General features: G+C 43.7%; 2 protein-coding genes across 2 annotated transcripts in view; one reads left to right on the forward strand and one right to left on the reverse strand.

Annotated features, from left to right (window-relative positions):
* Window positions 1–15341, reverse strand: part of LOC134445629 (NLR family CARD domain-containing protein 3-like) — a 331412-nt gene that overhangs the window by 97382 nt on the left and 218689 nt on the right. The gene's annotated exons all lie outside the window — the stretch shown is intronic.
* LOC134445633 (tripartite motif-containing protein 16-like) overlaps window positions 1–15341 on the forward strand; it is a 95262-nt gene that overhangs the window by 72559 nt on the left and 7362 nt on the right. The window contains exons 6-8 of the mRNA XM_063194686.1: window positions 8049–8217; window positions 8314–8334; window positions 14670–14852. Of these exons, the coding sequence (XP_063050756.1) occupies window positions 8049–8217; window positions 8314–8334; window positions 14670–14852 (373 nt within the window). The remainder of the gene's footprint in view (window positions 1–8048; window positions 8218–8313; window positions 8335–14669; window positions 14853–15341) is intronic.

Below are 15341 nucleotides of genomic sequence, written 5' to 3' on the forward strand. Positions count from 1 at the left end.
ACACACACACACACACACAGAGAGAGAGAGAGAGAGAGAGAGAGAGAGAGAGAGAGAGAGAGAGAGAGAGAGAGAGAGAGAGAGAGAGAGAGAGATACACAGGCCCCACTACAGCCAGCCTCACATGAAGCAGACTGGAGGAGCGGTGAGGTGAGGGGGTCCACTGGAGGAGCGGTGAGGTGAGGGGGGTCCACTGTCTTCCCCAAGCACACTTGCACCTACACTACCCACCTACACTACCCAGGACAAGGTGACACCTGCACACTACCCACCTACACTACCCAGGACAAGGTGACACATGCACACTACCCACCTACACTACCCAGGACAAGGTGACACATGCACACTACCCACCTACACTACCCAGGACAAGGTGACACCTGCACACTACCCACCTACACTACCCAGGACAAGGTGACACCTGCACACTACCCACCTACACTACCCAGGACAAGGTGACACATGCACACTTGCACCTACACTACCAAGGACAAGGTGACACATGCACACTTGCACCTACACTACCCAGGACAAGGTGACACATGCAGTATACATCAGATTGGACTGATAAGACACATTGAAACAGGACCACTAGATAGACACACTGAAACAGGACCACTAGATAGACACATTGAAACTGGACCACTAGACACATTGAAACTGGACCACTAGACACATTGAAACAGGACCACTAGACACATTGAAACTGGACCACTAGACACATTGAAACTGGACCACTAGATAGACACATTGAAACTGGACCACTAGATAGACACATTGAAACTGGACCACTAGATAGACACATTGAAACTGGACCACTAGGTGCCACAACTCTGCAGGGCCACTTGGTCTAGTGTGCCAGTCAGCACAAGTGTCTCACAAGCAGACATAACCACTGACAAAACAAGGATGTTGGAATGAGCCATATTTATTTATCCATTCATTCATTCATTCATTGTCTTTACCTCTATACCATTACTGATGTTATTCTTTCCTTTTCCCCATCTGAGGGGGTTGGACAGATGAATTCCATAATGCACGCTGCACACTTCCATTACTACACATGACCAGCAGATGGCAGCAGTGCTCTCTGAATACAGGCGTCACATCATCCAGGAAGTTTTGAGTACACGCAGAAACTTGAAAGAGTGGGCTACAATATGCACCTTGCCTCCTCCACTTGTGCTTGTCTCCTCGTACCAGGAAGTAATATGTCTCATTTGCAATTGGGATGGTGAATGAAAAACAGTCCCTCAAAAGTTGTTGTGGCTAGGCTGACAGCCGGGAAACTTCTCCACGGAGGAGGGGCCAGGAGGCGGGACGAGGAGACAAGCACAAGTGGAGGAGGCAAGGTCGCATATTGTAACACACTCAAAGGGAAGTTTTCCCTGCAGGACGTCTGTGGTAGCCTCATATGAAAATGTCTGAGGCGATGGCGGGTAACAAGGACATATTCGAGTGTCCTATTTGTGTGGATTTTCTGAAGGATCCCGTCACTCTTACTTGTGGACACAGTTACTGTTTGCGTTGTATTGAGGACTGCTGGAATGAGGAAGATGCAAAGGGCGTTTACAGCTGCCCCCAGTGCAGAAAGACTTTCACTCAAAGACCAGTTTTAAACAAGAATATTATTATTGCTGAGCTCGTGGATCAAATGAAGAAGAGCAGAATAACAACTGCAGCTCCTGTTGAATGTGCTGCTGGACCTGGAGATGTAGCTTGCGATGTCTGCACGGGAAGAAAACTCAAAGCTGTCAAGTCCTGTCTGGAGTGCCTGAAGTCCTACTGTGACACTCATTTAAAAGCTCACAATGAAGTTGCAGACAGAAATCACAACATGATTGATGCCACTGGCCAGCTACAGGAGATGGTCTGCCCCCGTCATAAGAAGGTTTTTGAGATATTCTGCCGCACTGACCAGAGTTGCATCTGCTATCTGTGTATGGTGGACGATCATAAAGGCCATGACACAATCACAGCTACAGCAGAGTGGAGTCATAAAAAGGTAAGGGGTGTATTCCTTATTGTACACATATTACACATATTGTACACATCTTTACGACTTCATTTTCTATCTGCCACACAGTTGTAACTCAATTAAGCCTCTGACTCCACGTGATCACACTGCAACCTGTGTTTCATGTTTCTCAGTATAGCCGACGGTATATTGTCACAGTTCATCCGAGCTACACAAATGACAGGAATGCTTGCCTGAGTGCATATCAGACCAATGTAGAAAGACAGGTTTGAGCTCCTGGCATTGAATGTTCACACACACACACCCTCTTTGCCCTGCCTTTCCCAGGCATGTTGGTCTGTGTACTGTGTGGCAATGACATCACTGCATGCAGGGGCGGATCTAGCCATTTTGCAAGACGTTCTGCAAAAGACTCGGGCATGCCAGAGCCATACTATAGGAGAGTCGGGCAATCTCCACTGTGTCCTAGGGCCGACTTCCGCATTAGCAAAATTAGCAAATTTAGCGTCTCAGAGGTGCTTAGCGTTGCGAATGTTAGTGCCTAGAAGTGGGCGTAGCACACAGCAAATGCAATGCGATGCAATGCAGGGAATATGACAAAACGCGCTGTTCGCAGTAATAACTTCAGATAAACATCACAGATGGTAAAACTGTTGTGATTATAATTACAGAGACAGTTGATAGTTTACATATTTGTGGTGATTACCCCGCAGTATAGTTCGTTAGTCCTTATTTATGGCCTTTTATGTGGTGGTTCTATGTTGAGTCTATGGAAAGACAGCCGCTTTAGGCACGACCTCGATCTCGTTGAAAGGCGGGGCTGCAATTTCTTTCCCGGTCCTCCATTTGCGTAACTCTCCTATTGTATGGCTCTGGGGCATGCTTGCTCTTAGCCTGTGTGACGGATGTCATCTTGCACCTGTCCATCCCCCTCGGGGATCGAACGTGCGACCTCGTCAACTACAACGGTCCGGCAATGGGAGACACAGTACGATACCGCTGGGCCAAGAGACTAGTCTCTTGGCTCTCGGCCCAACGGCACAGACACTGCATGAGGCTATCGGAGGGAGGTTTACCAACGTTCCACGCCAACTCTGCTAGTTAGCCTCCGTTACACCTGGGGACCATTCCATCAACGGCGGTTACCCCAAATCCGAGCTCAAGTCTGTAAACTGCGCTATTTTTAGACAGAGATCCGTTCCATCAGCCTTGCTAACCTGAAACTCAGCTGAGTTGCCACGGTAATTTATGCTCCAACTCTAACCTGGTAGCTCCCAGGTTAAACACCAGGCTAAATGAATCAGTGTTGCAAAAAAAATGAACCTGTAGGAAACAATGTCACAGTGGGCACGTTCCGCTTAATTCCCGCCATCATTTTACGAGATCAAAGCGAACCAGTCACTCGATTTTAATAGTCTATGATGTGATAATGCCAGTAAAAATACAATAGTTGTCATTGTCTTTCAGTTCGGGGGGGATTTCTGATAAACAGCACATTTAAAAAAATAAACTTTTACAGTGTTGATTTACTAGTATCATGTTGAACAATTCCTTCTACATAGACGAAGACGTGAGTGGCCCAGTGGACAGGTGCGCTGCTTAATATGTGGTCGCCCCGGGTTCAAGTCTTGTATGGCGACAGGTTATAGAAATGGAAACTTAGAAACATAGCCTACTTTTGCCTATTCTCTCCTTTGACGTCGCTTTGTGGCTGCCTTCATTTGCTATCAAGCAATAGGCCTACAGTTGAATGTAGGCCTAGGCCTAGACCTTAACATTTTACAGCATAAGCAATAAAAAAACGTCTTCACAACCACCTTACAGACGCCGACGCTTGAGTTTGCATTGCAATGATTCAACAAATGATCTCTGCCTAACGTTTTACCTAGGCTATGCTTTATTTAATCCGAAAACAAATTCTTCTGAAAGATAAAATTAAAACACCTTAGATGATGCAATTATTTTATTTTTACGCATTGAAATGGGGGCAATTGAAATTTGGACGAGGCTCTCCCTTTGATGATTGATCTGTCATTACGCATAGTGGGGATTGAACGCGGGCCTCTCAATTGGAATGCGGTTGCGTTACCGCTCACCTACAGATGCTCGCATCATCTCGCTGATAAAGACTTGATTTGACAAGGCATGCTCCAGTGTACAACATGATCGCATTTTCGACAATCGTCGATATGGACTTCCCCTGTACACCGTGCACGAGCGCAACGCCAGCTTTGATGAGCGCGGCTGAAGTGAAACTAGCCAAGGCGCAGCTGATCTTCAGTGGTGGAACGGTGTCAGAAGCTGCCGGTAGTTGAAACTCGGCTTTTGCGTGTAAGCGCTGCTGAATTCAGCGCCAATGATGGAATGGTCCCCTGGTCCTGACCATCCCATAATACTACCATTTCTTTTGGTATTCATGGTCTGGAGGTTGTTTGATCTGACGCGATTGCAGGAAGCGGGAAGTTTGCACCCGGTTCTGATTTGAAATGATTGGACAGCTCTCACCCAATCGCTGATAGTTACTCAACAACAACATAGTGCAAGCGTTTATGTCTTCGTCACGAGCGCCTTCCCCCTTTTGCCCCCACCAACCTGTCTATTTGCTTATTGGCTGTTTTCTGGGGAGGGTTGGCTGGCCAAATCTTACCGCTCAACATCACTCCACAGAAAACAGGGGCCAGACTAGTAGTGGAGCCAATCCTTTGGTGGAAGTACGTATATGCCATTCCCAGTCAACAGGCAAAGTCAAGGTCCAGGTTTACTGATGTTTACTTCTTTTGTTCGCCAACTCATTCATACGACAAGACGTTGAAACACCCTTGAAACACCCTAGAACTAAAAAGACAAACAAAAAACACAGGACTAAATCATATGCCCTCAAACAGAAAAACAATAAGACATCAAAATGACAAAAGACAAATTCACATTACACTTTTCTTGTTGACTAAGAAAGGAATTGGAGACTTGAGGATACTCTTCTTAAAAGGTCATAACTTTCACACTTGCTCTTGACTTAACAAACAAACTTGAATTTGCATCTTGCGTGGAGCCACTCACTCACACGCTACCGCTTTCATTCATAAATTCTTTGTCTTGCAAACAGAAAGTGACATGTAGCAACATGAAAGACAAGACAGTGTCAAAATAAAGGCACCATAAAGAAACTCAAAATCACATAAAGAATAAAGTGCATATGGATGAATACAAAAATAAAGAAATGCTTATGGAGTACAAATGTTAATTATGAAAATGTGTCGCCTCTAAGCCAATAAACAGTAACTAACGTAGTCAACAGCAGATAGGGGGTGGCAATGTTCAGGCTGTCACTCTGCTTTGAAAGACACTCCACAATGCATATAATTCATCAGAAAACTCTAGATACATTGTGTGTATTTGTTGTGATTTCTTACTGTCCAGGAGGAGTTGGGGCAGAGCCAGAGGAGATGCCAGCAGATGATCCAATTGAAGGAGGAGGAGCTTCAGGAGCTGAGGAAGGCTGTAGAGACTCTCAAGGTGAGAACCAAAGCACAATGGGTTTACATACAGTGTCCAATCTCGCCCTCCAACCCGTACCTGCAGTTCACCTAGGGAGCGCTGTCGAGACAGTAGAGCCCATAAGGCTGTCGCTGATAACTGAAAATTGTGCTCGCTATCGGCTGAAACTTGACAATATTACTGTGAGTTCTGAGAAACCAATGTGGATTCAAATGAAATATACAATAACCTGGGAGTTATGTCCTTCTGATTTCTTACAGCTTTGGCATTTATGAGTCAGGCTCCGCTAGCATCTTGCTAATAAAATTGCTTCACGGCAGTCGTGATCACAGCAATGCAGCCGGCCAACCAATCCAAACGCAGTGTGTGAAGCCACTCGTGACGTCATATTGACAATAAAGACGTATTTTACAAAGATCCAGAGAGTTTAAACATTCAAACTAAGTGCTGTTTGAAAGGATAATTTATCCTGCCTTGTTGCGAGATTCCTCTCTCGTACTACCCATAGACCCTGTCTGACCAAAGAACGTCGACACAGAAGAACAATCTCTCGGGGCTAAATGCATTGGCCAAGGTGTAGTACGGGGGCGTGGCCTGAGGACACGAGTGGATGGAAAATTAAGAAAATTAACTCCTTTGCGCATGGTCAGTGGGTGCGACAAACCTTTCCATATTCCGCAAAATCCGAAAGAGGATATCCGGTTGTCAGTGTTCAGTGTGTGGCCAAATCAAGTGCAGCTGTTGGTCAGCAGTAATTGCTGGGGGTAATTAAGGACAGCTGACAAACATTCACGCTGTCCTATGACCTGTTCCACACTCCGACCCTCGCAGAAGTGGCATTGCATGCTTCCAATACTGACAGTAGAAAAAGAATACAATTTCCGTACTCCCCTCGCCATCATTTCGTACTACGCTGTTATGACGTCAGTAAACCCTCCTGTATATCTACTCTCCTTGGTGAGAACTGTCCAGAGGAGAAGACAATCTGCAGCAGAGTTCTGGTTAAGAAAGTAGTTATGATGAGCTGTGACACAAGCATGACTCTATGCAAAGGCACAAGTATTTCAGGCCAGTGCATTCCGCATTGCAAGTTAAATTGTGGTCCTCAACTGCGCAGAAAAGCACTTTGTCTCGTGAGTTCTGGTTCACAGTTTTCCCGCCAAATTTCTCTTGCCTTACCAACCCCTGACCAAAATCATGCCCAACACTAACGTGTCAGAAAAGCAACGTTTCTGCCACTTTTCTTCTGCCAAGACCAGCGAAACAGGCAAGGGAAATGGCAAAATTGTGCCCAGACCAAAACCACCCATCACAGGGAGAACACGTTTAGTCATGATGCACAAACGCGATAGATGGTTCAGGTTGTCGTCTAATCTTACTTACTTGGTATGATGCCATGTTACCCAATGGAACTCTGTTTCACAGCCATTCAAGGACCAGGGGCTGTTCACTCACGGAACTTCCTGTTAGCCACAATTGGCTAACCCTAACCACGGGACAGTGCAAAATGAATGGGTGTCAATGGAGTTTTTTACCATTATCATTTTTGTGATTTTTTATAATTTTTTGTCCTGAAATATTAATATTAAGTTCGAAGCTAGAAATAATAAGACCCCATTTGAGTAGCGTTTCGATTATTTTGCGCCACTAGATTATTATATACTGGGTCACAAAGCTCAATTTTTATGGGGCCAAACCCATAAACATTAGCGCGATGCTAGCGAGTACAGGTTGAAATCTTCTAACCTGCTGTAAAACTACACACCTGTGCGATTTGTCAATACAGCCTATTGTTAAACAACAGTCATAGTGCTTACCAGGAATGTTTTGTTGATTATATTTGTGACTGGAAATCGCAGTAGCAATGTATTTAGCATGGGTTCCCCTTTCCATTCCATACATTTTCCCACATGAAGGACTGGCCCACGCTCGTTACTGCATTATGCATGCAAAGCTAACTGGCTACAATGGGAACCAATGAGACTGAGCCTTCTCCCTGTTAGAGGTTCTCTGCAAGGACGTTGTTCACCAGGATTTAATGTCATGATAAAACAGCATTTCTCCTAATTGTGTGTGTGTGTGTGTGTGTGTGTGTGTGTGTGTGTGTGTGTGTGTGTGTGTGTGTGTGTGTGTGTGTGTGTGTGTGTGTGTCTTATCAGTCTGGTGCACAGATAGCACTGGAGGACAGCCATAGGATGTTTACTGAGATGATCCGTTCCATCGAGAGAAGGAGCTCTGAGGTGACCAACCTGATCAGAGCTCAGGAGGAGGCGGAGATGAGTCGGGCTGAAGGACTCCTGAAGCAGCTGGAGCAGGAGATTGCAGCGCTGAAGAGGAGAGATGCTGAGATGAACCAGCTCTCATTGGCTCAGGATCCCATCCATTTCCTCAAGGTAGACAACATCTTGACAGTTTTAAAATATATAAAGCCTATATTTTAGATTAATGCAATGTGTTCATGTTTCGAAATACAACTAGGTGACGTGAAATAGTCACATCATAATGTACATAATAAACTGTGAGTATTCCGAGTTGGAAATGATACACTTTTCTTCTATCAATGGTCTCTGTGCAGAACATGGTGTCCATCGCTGGAGATCCATGCAGTGCTGTGACCAGAGGGACCTACAGCCAAAGCCACTTCTTTGAGCCCCTGAAGAAATCTGTGTCTGCACTGCAGATGCAGCTGGAGGAGAAATTTGAGTCAGTCTTCAAGCGGGAAATAGTCAAGATATCTGCAGCAGGTTGGTCAAACATGGATATAATATAATTTTCAACCAGCTATTTAACAGTGGCATTATTGATGACTATCAGCTTTGTTCTTGTTTATCTCAAAACAGCAACTAAGGCGCAGATCATAAGTAAGTCTACACACACACACACACACACACACACACACACACACACACACACACACACACACACCCTGTTGTGTGGGAGGGGCTGCATGATGTGATTTGTGTGGTGGGAGATTTAAACCTTCTGTTTTTGTTTACCTGATTTTGTTAATGGTTGTAACACCATTGATACTGTATTGCTTAAAATCATCAATCAACATTTTTTTTGGACAAATTTCACCCTGGTGATGTGTGCATATGGATTCAGCTTCTGTAAACAAAAACAGTCGCACTTCAATGCTAAAGCGTTTTTTTTTTTTGGTTTTGCCTTCATTTTGATTGGAGCGTTACAAAACAGAACAGTTTGCTTCAAAAAGTACTGAAAGTGAATGTGTGACATTAATTGGTTACTTAAGTGGTACTTTAATAATCATTAATAAACAAAATAATAATACAAAAAACAACAGAAGAACATTGACATGGTCTGCAGCATACTCAAGTCAAGTCAAGTCAAGTCAAGTTTATTGTCAATTTCTTTACATGCACTGGTCATACAAAGAATTTGAAATTGCGTTTCTTGCTCTCCCATGCAGACATAGACTAATCTAGGTAAGGACGTAGACAGTATAGACATAGACAGTACTCATACATGGACATAGACAGTATGGACGTAGACATTGCTCATACAGACATTTACAGTTTTTTTCAATTGCTAACAAGCACTTAGCCATACTATGGATACTTTTTCTAAACTCTTAACACAGACTACCACCTACCAAACACAATTGGCTAAACAGTTAATTTTCTTCTCAAAAGCACACACTGTTAAATATACACAAAGTACTCATTTCGAAATAGATCACATCGTTTTCTGTACACACTCACTTTACCAAAACACTAGAAACATGGCTCAAAATTAAATACGTCTGTCAAACAATAACACTTGTTTTAATTTCACAAGGAACATTGAGTCAATCAAATTACACAAGACTTCAAAACACTGGCTGTTGCCAACATTACAGAAGCTGCATAGACTTTTACATTTCAATTTTACATGTAGCCTATTGCAAGCATTCAAATCATGCAATTCACTGTTTTCATTAAATTTCCAAAGGCAACAGGACTCGGACCTCATGTGTTGTTGACATTCAAGATGATTCCGGTACGAAGCATTTTTTATTGTTGACTACAGGTGGTAAAGTAGAAATACTTTTTATAATATGATAAAACATACAACGTTTTAGTAGTAGAGTAGAGTAGAGTAACTTTATTAATCCCCAGGGGGAAATTCAGGTATCCAGTAGCTTACATAAATACACAAATAAACAAATGCCCACATGGACATTTCAAGACACAAATACGTAACACAGGAATAGTCAGGGAGGGGGAAAAAAGTAAAGATAAAGAATGTGAAAATGTAATATGTAAAACGTGTAAAAAATTTGCAATGTTACTTACAGTGAACAAAATATCATGAAACAAATACATATAAAAGCCCAAACAAGACGGTTGCCTAGGGCGCCAAATATCTTGGGAGGATAAAGCCTAAAAGTCCACACAGAATTAGAATGTCACACAAAATGTATAAAACATTACAGTAAACCTTACACTGACAATGCTGTCAATGGTATTCATGGCCACTCAGTATAGGTACCACAGATCTTAGATCAAATTGAAGACACTATGCTTACAGATGCAAATTTTGAAATTCACAAAAGGAATGGGGGTGCTTCCCAAAAGCATTTCCATTCTGTGATTGTGAGACAACTTTTTACTGTAAAAACTGTTGTCAGAAACGGTCAACAGAACCAAACAACTAAAATGGGAGGGGTTTCTTCTACTTTTATCAATAATCTGTTTACTGTACTCTTGCTAATGTCATGCAAAGGCATTTTTTACTGAAATAAGGATTTGGATGTTGTATTTCCAGTTTTGACACACTGTGTGAAAGCATTTGAAAATAAGCCATAAAAGATACATGGTTTTGTTGCTGTGGTTATCCTGTGTGTAAAGGAAATGTTAGCATTTTAGAAATGCATTCATTGACTGCTAATTGTGTGAAAAAGGCATGTAATGTGTCAACTGCATGGCCATGGAAAGCCCTTGGTGTGTTAACTGTGTTAAGAGTTTTGCAAATGTCGCTGAGGATTGGACAAACGCTTGTTAGCAATTGAAAAAACGGTAAAGTGCAAGACTGGACAACAGAAGACTTGTAGAGAACATACATTAAGAGGAGGTATTTTGTTGTGCTTTTTCTAAAAGTCCTTTATAGCGTTCTGACATAGTAATAGTAGCATTTGAAGAAACTAAATAATTAAAAAAAAAGGTTTATTAAATACACCAGCAGCAGTATGTGTGTGTGTGTGTGTTTGTATGTGTTTTGTGTGCGTGTGTGTGTGTGTGTGTGTGTGCGTGTGTGTGTGTGTGTGTGTGTGTGTGTGTGTGTGTGTTTAGTGCAGGTAGAAAGTGCGGTGTGCGTCTGTGTGTGTGTCTGTGTGCCTGTGTATGTGTGTGTGTGTGTATGTGTGTGGGTATGAGTTGTTTGTCAGTGTGTGTATGTTTGGGTTTAGTGCAGAAAGTGCAGTGTGCTTGTGTGTGTGTGTGTGTGTGTGTGTGTGTGTGTGTGTGTGTGTGTTAGGGATGCACCGATACACATTTTTTCACTTCCGATCCGATCCTGATATCTAAATTTGGGTATCTGCCGATACCGATACTACTCCGATCCAATACCAAAATCACATATATGCATGGGTTTAGGCCCAAGCAGACTATTTGGTCAGAAAAGGGAGTCAGAAGAACAGGAAACCAATTAATAAGCAAAAAGTAACAAGTAAAAAAGTAACAATCCCATCCTGAAAACTAATATGCAAGTGTTATGATTTCAAATTAATATTGCTCCTGACTCAATGTCTGTATCAGGAAAATTCCGATATTTTGGGAAAATTCCGATCCGATCCGATCTTTGAAATATGTTGATATCTGAACCCGATACCGATACACCGATACCGATATCCCATCCCTAGTGTGTGTGTGTGTGTGTGTGCATGTGTATGTTTTGAGTTAGTGCAGGTTGAAAGTTCAGTCACAGATGTAGTAGTGCAGGTGGAATGTTCAGTCGCAGATATGGTGGTGGGGATGGGGGGGGGGGGAGCGTTGTCAGTGGCCTGGCTGGCTAGAGGCTGACAGTGAAGGGAGAGTGGGTTGAGTGTTCAGTATCTTGATTGCTTGATGCATCGTGCTGCTTGCAAGCCTGGTGGTACGGGAACGGAGGCGCCTGTACCTCTTTCCAGAGGGCAGGAGGCTGAACAGTTTGTGTGCAGGGTGGCTTGTGTCTTTGATGATCATCAGTGCTTTCCGGGTGAGGCGTGCGGTGTAAATGTCCTGCAGGGAGGGGAGTGGTACTCCAATGATCTTCTTCGCTGTGTTCACAACACGCTGGAGTGTCTTCCTGTTTTTCTCCGTGCAGCTTCCTCCCCACACTGTGATGCAGCTGGACACGACGCTCTCTATGGTTCCTCTGTAGAATGTTGTCATGATGGAGGGTGTAGCACTTGCCTTCTTTAGTTTGCGCAAGAAGTAGAGACGCTGATGGGCCTTCTTCGCCAGTGATGTGGTGTTGGTGGTCCAAGAGAGGTCGTCGCTGATGATACTGGGAGCCAGTGCAGTGAAGCAAAGACAGGAGTGAGGTGATCACACTTCTTTGTCCTGGTAAGAAGCCTGGCAGCTGAACAGCTTGATGAGTTTTTATTACCTTCGCCAGAAGGTTATGCTTTGCCCGCCGTGTATTTATTTGTGAATATGTCTGTTTGTTTGTTTGTTTGTTTGTTTGTTTGTACTTCGTATAACTCAGTCAGAACTGAGCCGATTTTTATGAAATTTAGTGGGATGATTGGTCATGACCCAAGGAACAATCGATTAGTTTTTGGGAGTGATTGGGTCAAAGATCAAAGGTCAAGGTCAAAATGTTTGTTTGTATTTCGTATAACTCAGACAGAACTGAGCCGATTTTTATGAAATTTAGTGGGATGATTGGTCATGACCCAAGGAACAATTGATTAGTTTTTGGGAGTGATTGGGTCAAAGGTCAAAGGTCAAGGTCACGAAAAGGTCAAAAATGTAAATTGAGCCGATTTTTATGAAATTTAGTGGGATGATTGGTCATGACCCAAGGAACAATCGATTACTTTTTGGGAGTGATTGGGTCAAAGGTCAAGGTCACGAAAAGGTCAAAAACGTAAATTCAGCCGATTTTTATGACATTTAGTGGGATGATTGGTCATGACCCAAGGAACAATCGATTACTTTTTGGGAGTGATTGGGTCAAAGCTCAAGGTCAAGGTCACGAAAAGGTCAAAAACGTTTTTCTTTGCCAAGCACTATATGCCAGAACAACGTGTGCATGCTGAATTGAATAAAGTGAGGTCAAGACTGGGCCAAAAGACTGGGCCAAAAATGTAATATTACGATATTCCGGTTCGATTTAAATGAAACTAACACCAAAATTTGGAGAATGTTATGCCCCACACTCTGAAGATGGCCAGAAAAAAATAAGTGGCGTAGGCGAAGGTTTGCGCTCTACCGAGTGCCCATTCTAGTTATATTTAGGGCCCGAGCACCGGAGGGTGCGAGGCCCTATTGTTCTTGCAATGTTTTTTATTATTTTTTGTCTTCTTACCGCACGTCGGGCCCATTTTGAGGGGGTTGCCATGCGTAACTTTGAACGAAACTCGGCACAGGTATTCGGTATGTGGGCACGAAGGACTCCAAAATAGCCTTGCCCCTAAATCGGCCCAGGGGCTCTGTAGCGCCCCCTTAAGTCATGGGCCTATGGGGCGGGACCGGCAAAAATTTGAAGCTACGGACTCCAAATTTTTTTTGGTTGTATATCCCACTAAGGCAAGCAAAAAAGTCTTTAGGATACCATGGCCACACCCAACAGGAAGTGAGGTAATTGGACTTAAAGTTGAACTTTTGTCAACTTTTGACATACGACAAAATTGTCATACCATGAACTTTGATGTACTTGTCCTGAACCGTACACTTGTTAGGTGTTGTTTCAATTTGTAAATGATCTAAAGACATCACAGATGATATATTGCGAAGGAATTTTCATTATGTTGTAAGAAAACAAGATGGCGGCTTGATGGAGTCTGATGAAAAAATCACAGAAAATGTGCCTCTACTGTACCCTTTCTGAGGGGGCTGCCATGCATATCTTTTAACATTGCTTCACACAGTTGTTTGGGAGGACAGCACGTACCTCTCCAAACAAGTCCCACCCCTAACTCAGCACATTGGCTCTGTAGCGCCCCCCTAAGTCCTGGGCCTATGGGCCTAGACCAACATAAAGTTGAAGCTACGGACTCCAAATTTTCTGGGGTTGTGCATCTCACTAAGACAAGCGAAAAAGTCTACAGGAGACCATGGCCACACCCAACAGGAAGTGAGGTAATTGGACTTTAAGTTGAACTATTGACATATGCCAAAATTGTCATACCATGTACTTTGATGTACTCCTCCTGAACCGTACACTTGTTTGGTTTTGTTCCAATTTGCGAATGATCTTAAGATATCGGAGATAATGTTTTGTGAAGGAATTTTCAATATGTTGTAAGAAAACAAGATGGCGGCTTGATGAATTTTGATGAAAAAACCACAGATAATGGCCCTTTCTGAGGGGGCTGCCATGCATATCTTTCAAAGTTACTTCGCACAGGTGTTTGGTAGGGCAGCACGTACCTCTCCAAACAAGCCCTGCCCCTATCTCGGTACATGGGCTCTCTAGCGCCCCCTTAAGTCATGGGTCTATGGGGCGGGTTTAGCATAAAGTTCAAGCTACGGATTTCAAAATTTTTATAGATGTGTATCTGACTAAAACGAACAAAAATTGTCATGCAGTGACATGGCCACGCCTAACAGGAAGTGAGATAATTGCACCTCTTAATGAAACAGGAAGTTGGCCACCATTTTAGTTTGCAGTGTTTTTAAAACGGTGCAAATGCACGTGTTCATACATATTATGAATATTAACCTCTTTCTATATGCCTACTATGGCAACCTTATGTAGCGCCACCATATGGTAGGCAAATGAACTGCAGTAAAAGTAGAGTTCTTAAATAACTTTATCTCGTGAACCGAATGTCGTAGAGACTCCATTTTTGTTTTGGGCAGGATGTGATGGGATTTGGGGCGATATGCCTTGAGCCGTAGGTGCGAGGGCCCGTCATCGCCGCTCGCGGCTTTAATTGTGATTGATACCTGTAAAACACCATTGAGGTTATCAATTAACAATCCACAATCCACAAATGGACTTACAGAGTGCACCCCCCCCCCCCTATCTTTACCTGTCTACTTCACAGGAGATGCTGCCCTGACGATGGGGAAGGGGATGAGGATGGGGAAGAGGACGGTGTCTGTGATAGTGTGTGTGTTAGCTTGTGTGGTGTCACTTAGTCTGATGACCTCCACTTCTGAAACTGAACCAGCGCCTGTTAGCCCGGCTCTTACTGCTGAACCAGTGACTAGAGAGGACTTCTTAAAGTGTGAGTTGGAAACCACACACACACACACACACACTGTCATGAACTCACGCCCCAGCGTCTGTAATGTTTACTCTCGTTCTGTTTCCCTTACTCGCTCTCTCACTCTCTCTGGTCTGGTCGTGTCTCGTTCTCTCTCTCTCTCTCTCTCTCTCTCTCTCTCTCTCTCTCTCTCTCTCTCTCTCTCTCTCTCTCTCTCTCTCTCTCTCTCTGTCTGGTTCTGTCTCCCTGCCTGTCTGATTCTCTCTCTCTCTCTCTCTCTCTCTCTCTCTCTCGTTCTCTCTCTCTCTCTCTCTCTCTCTCTCTCTGTCTGGTTCTGTCTCCCTGCCTGTCTGATTCTCTCTCTCTCTCTCTCTCTCTCTCTCTCTCTCTCTCTCTCTCTCTCTCTCTCTCTCTCTCTCTTCCTGTCTGGTTCTGTCTCCCTGCCTGTCTGATTCTCTCTGTCTGTCTGTCTGTCTGTCTCCCTCTCTCTCTCTCTGATTGTCTTCCCCT

This window comes from Engraulis encrasicolus, chromosome 3 (assembly GCF_034702125.1).
Source record: "Engraulis encrasicolus isolate BLACKSEA-1 chromosome 3, IST_EnEncr_1.0, whole genome shotgun sequence".
Lineage (NCBI taxonomy): Eukaryota > Metazoa > Chordata > Actinopteri > Clupeiformes > Engraulidae > Engraulis > Engraulis encrasicolus.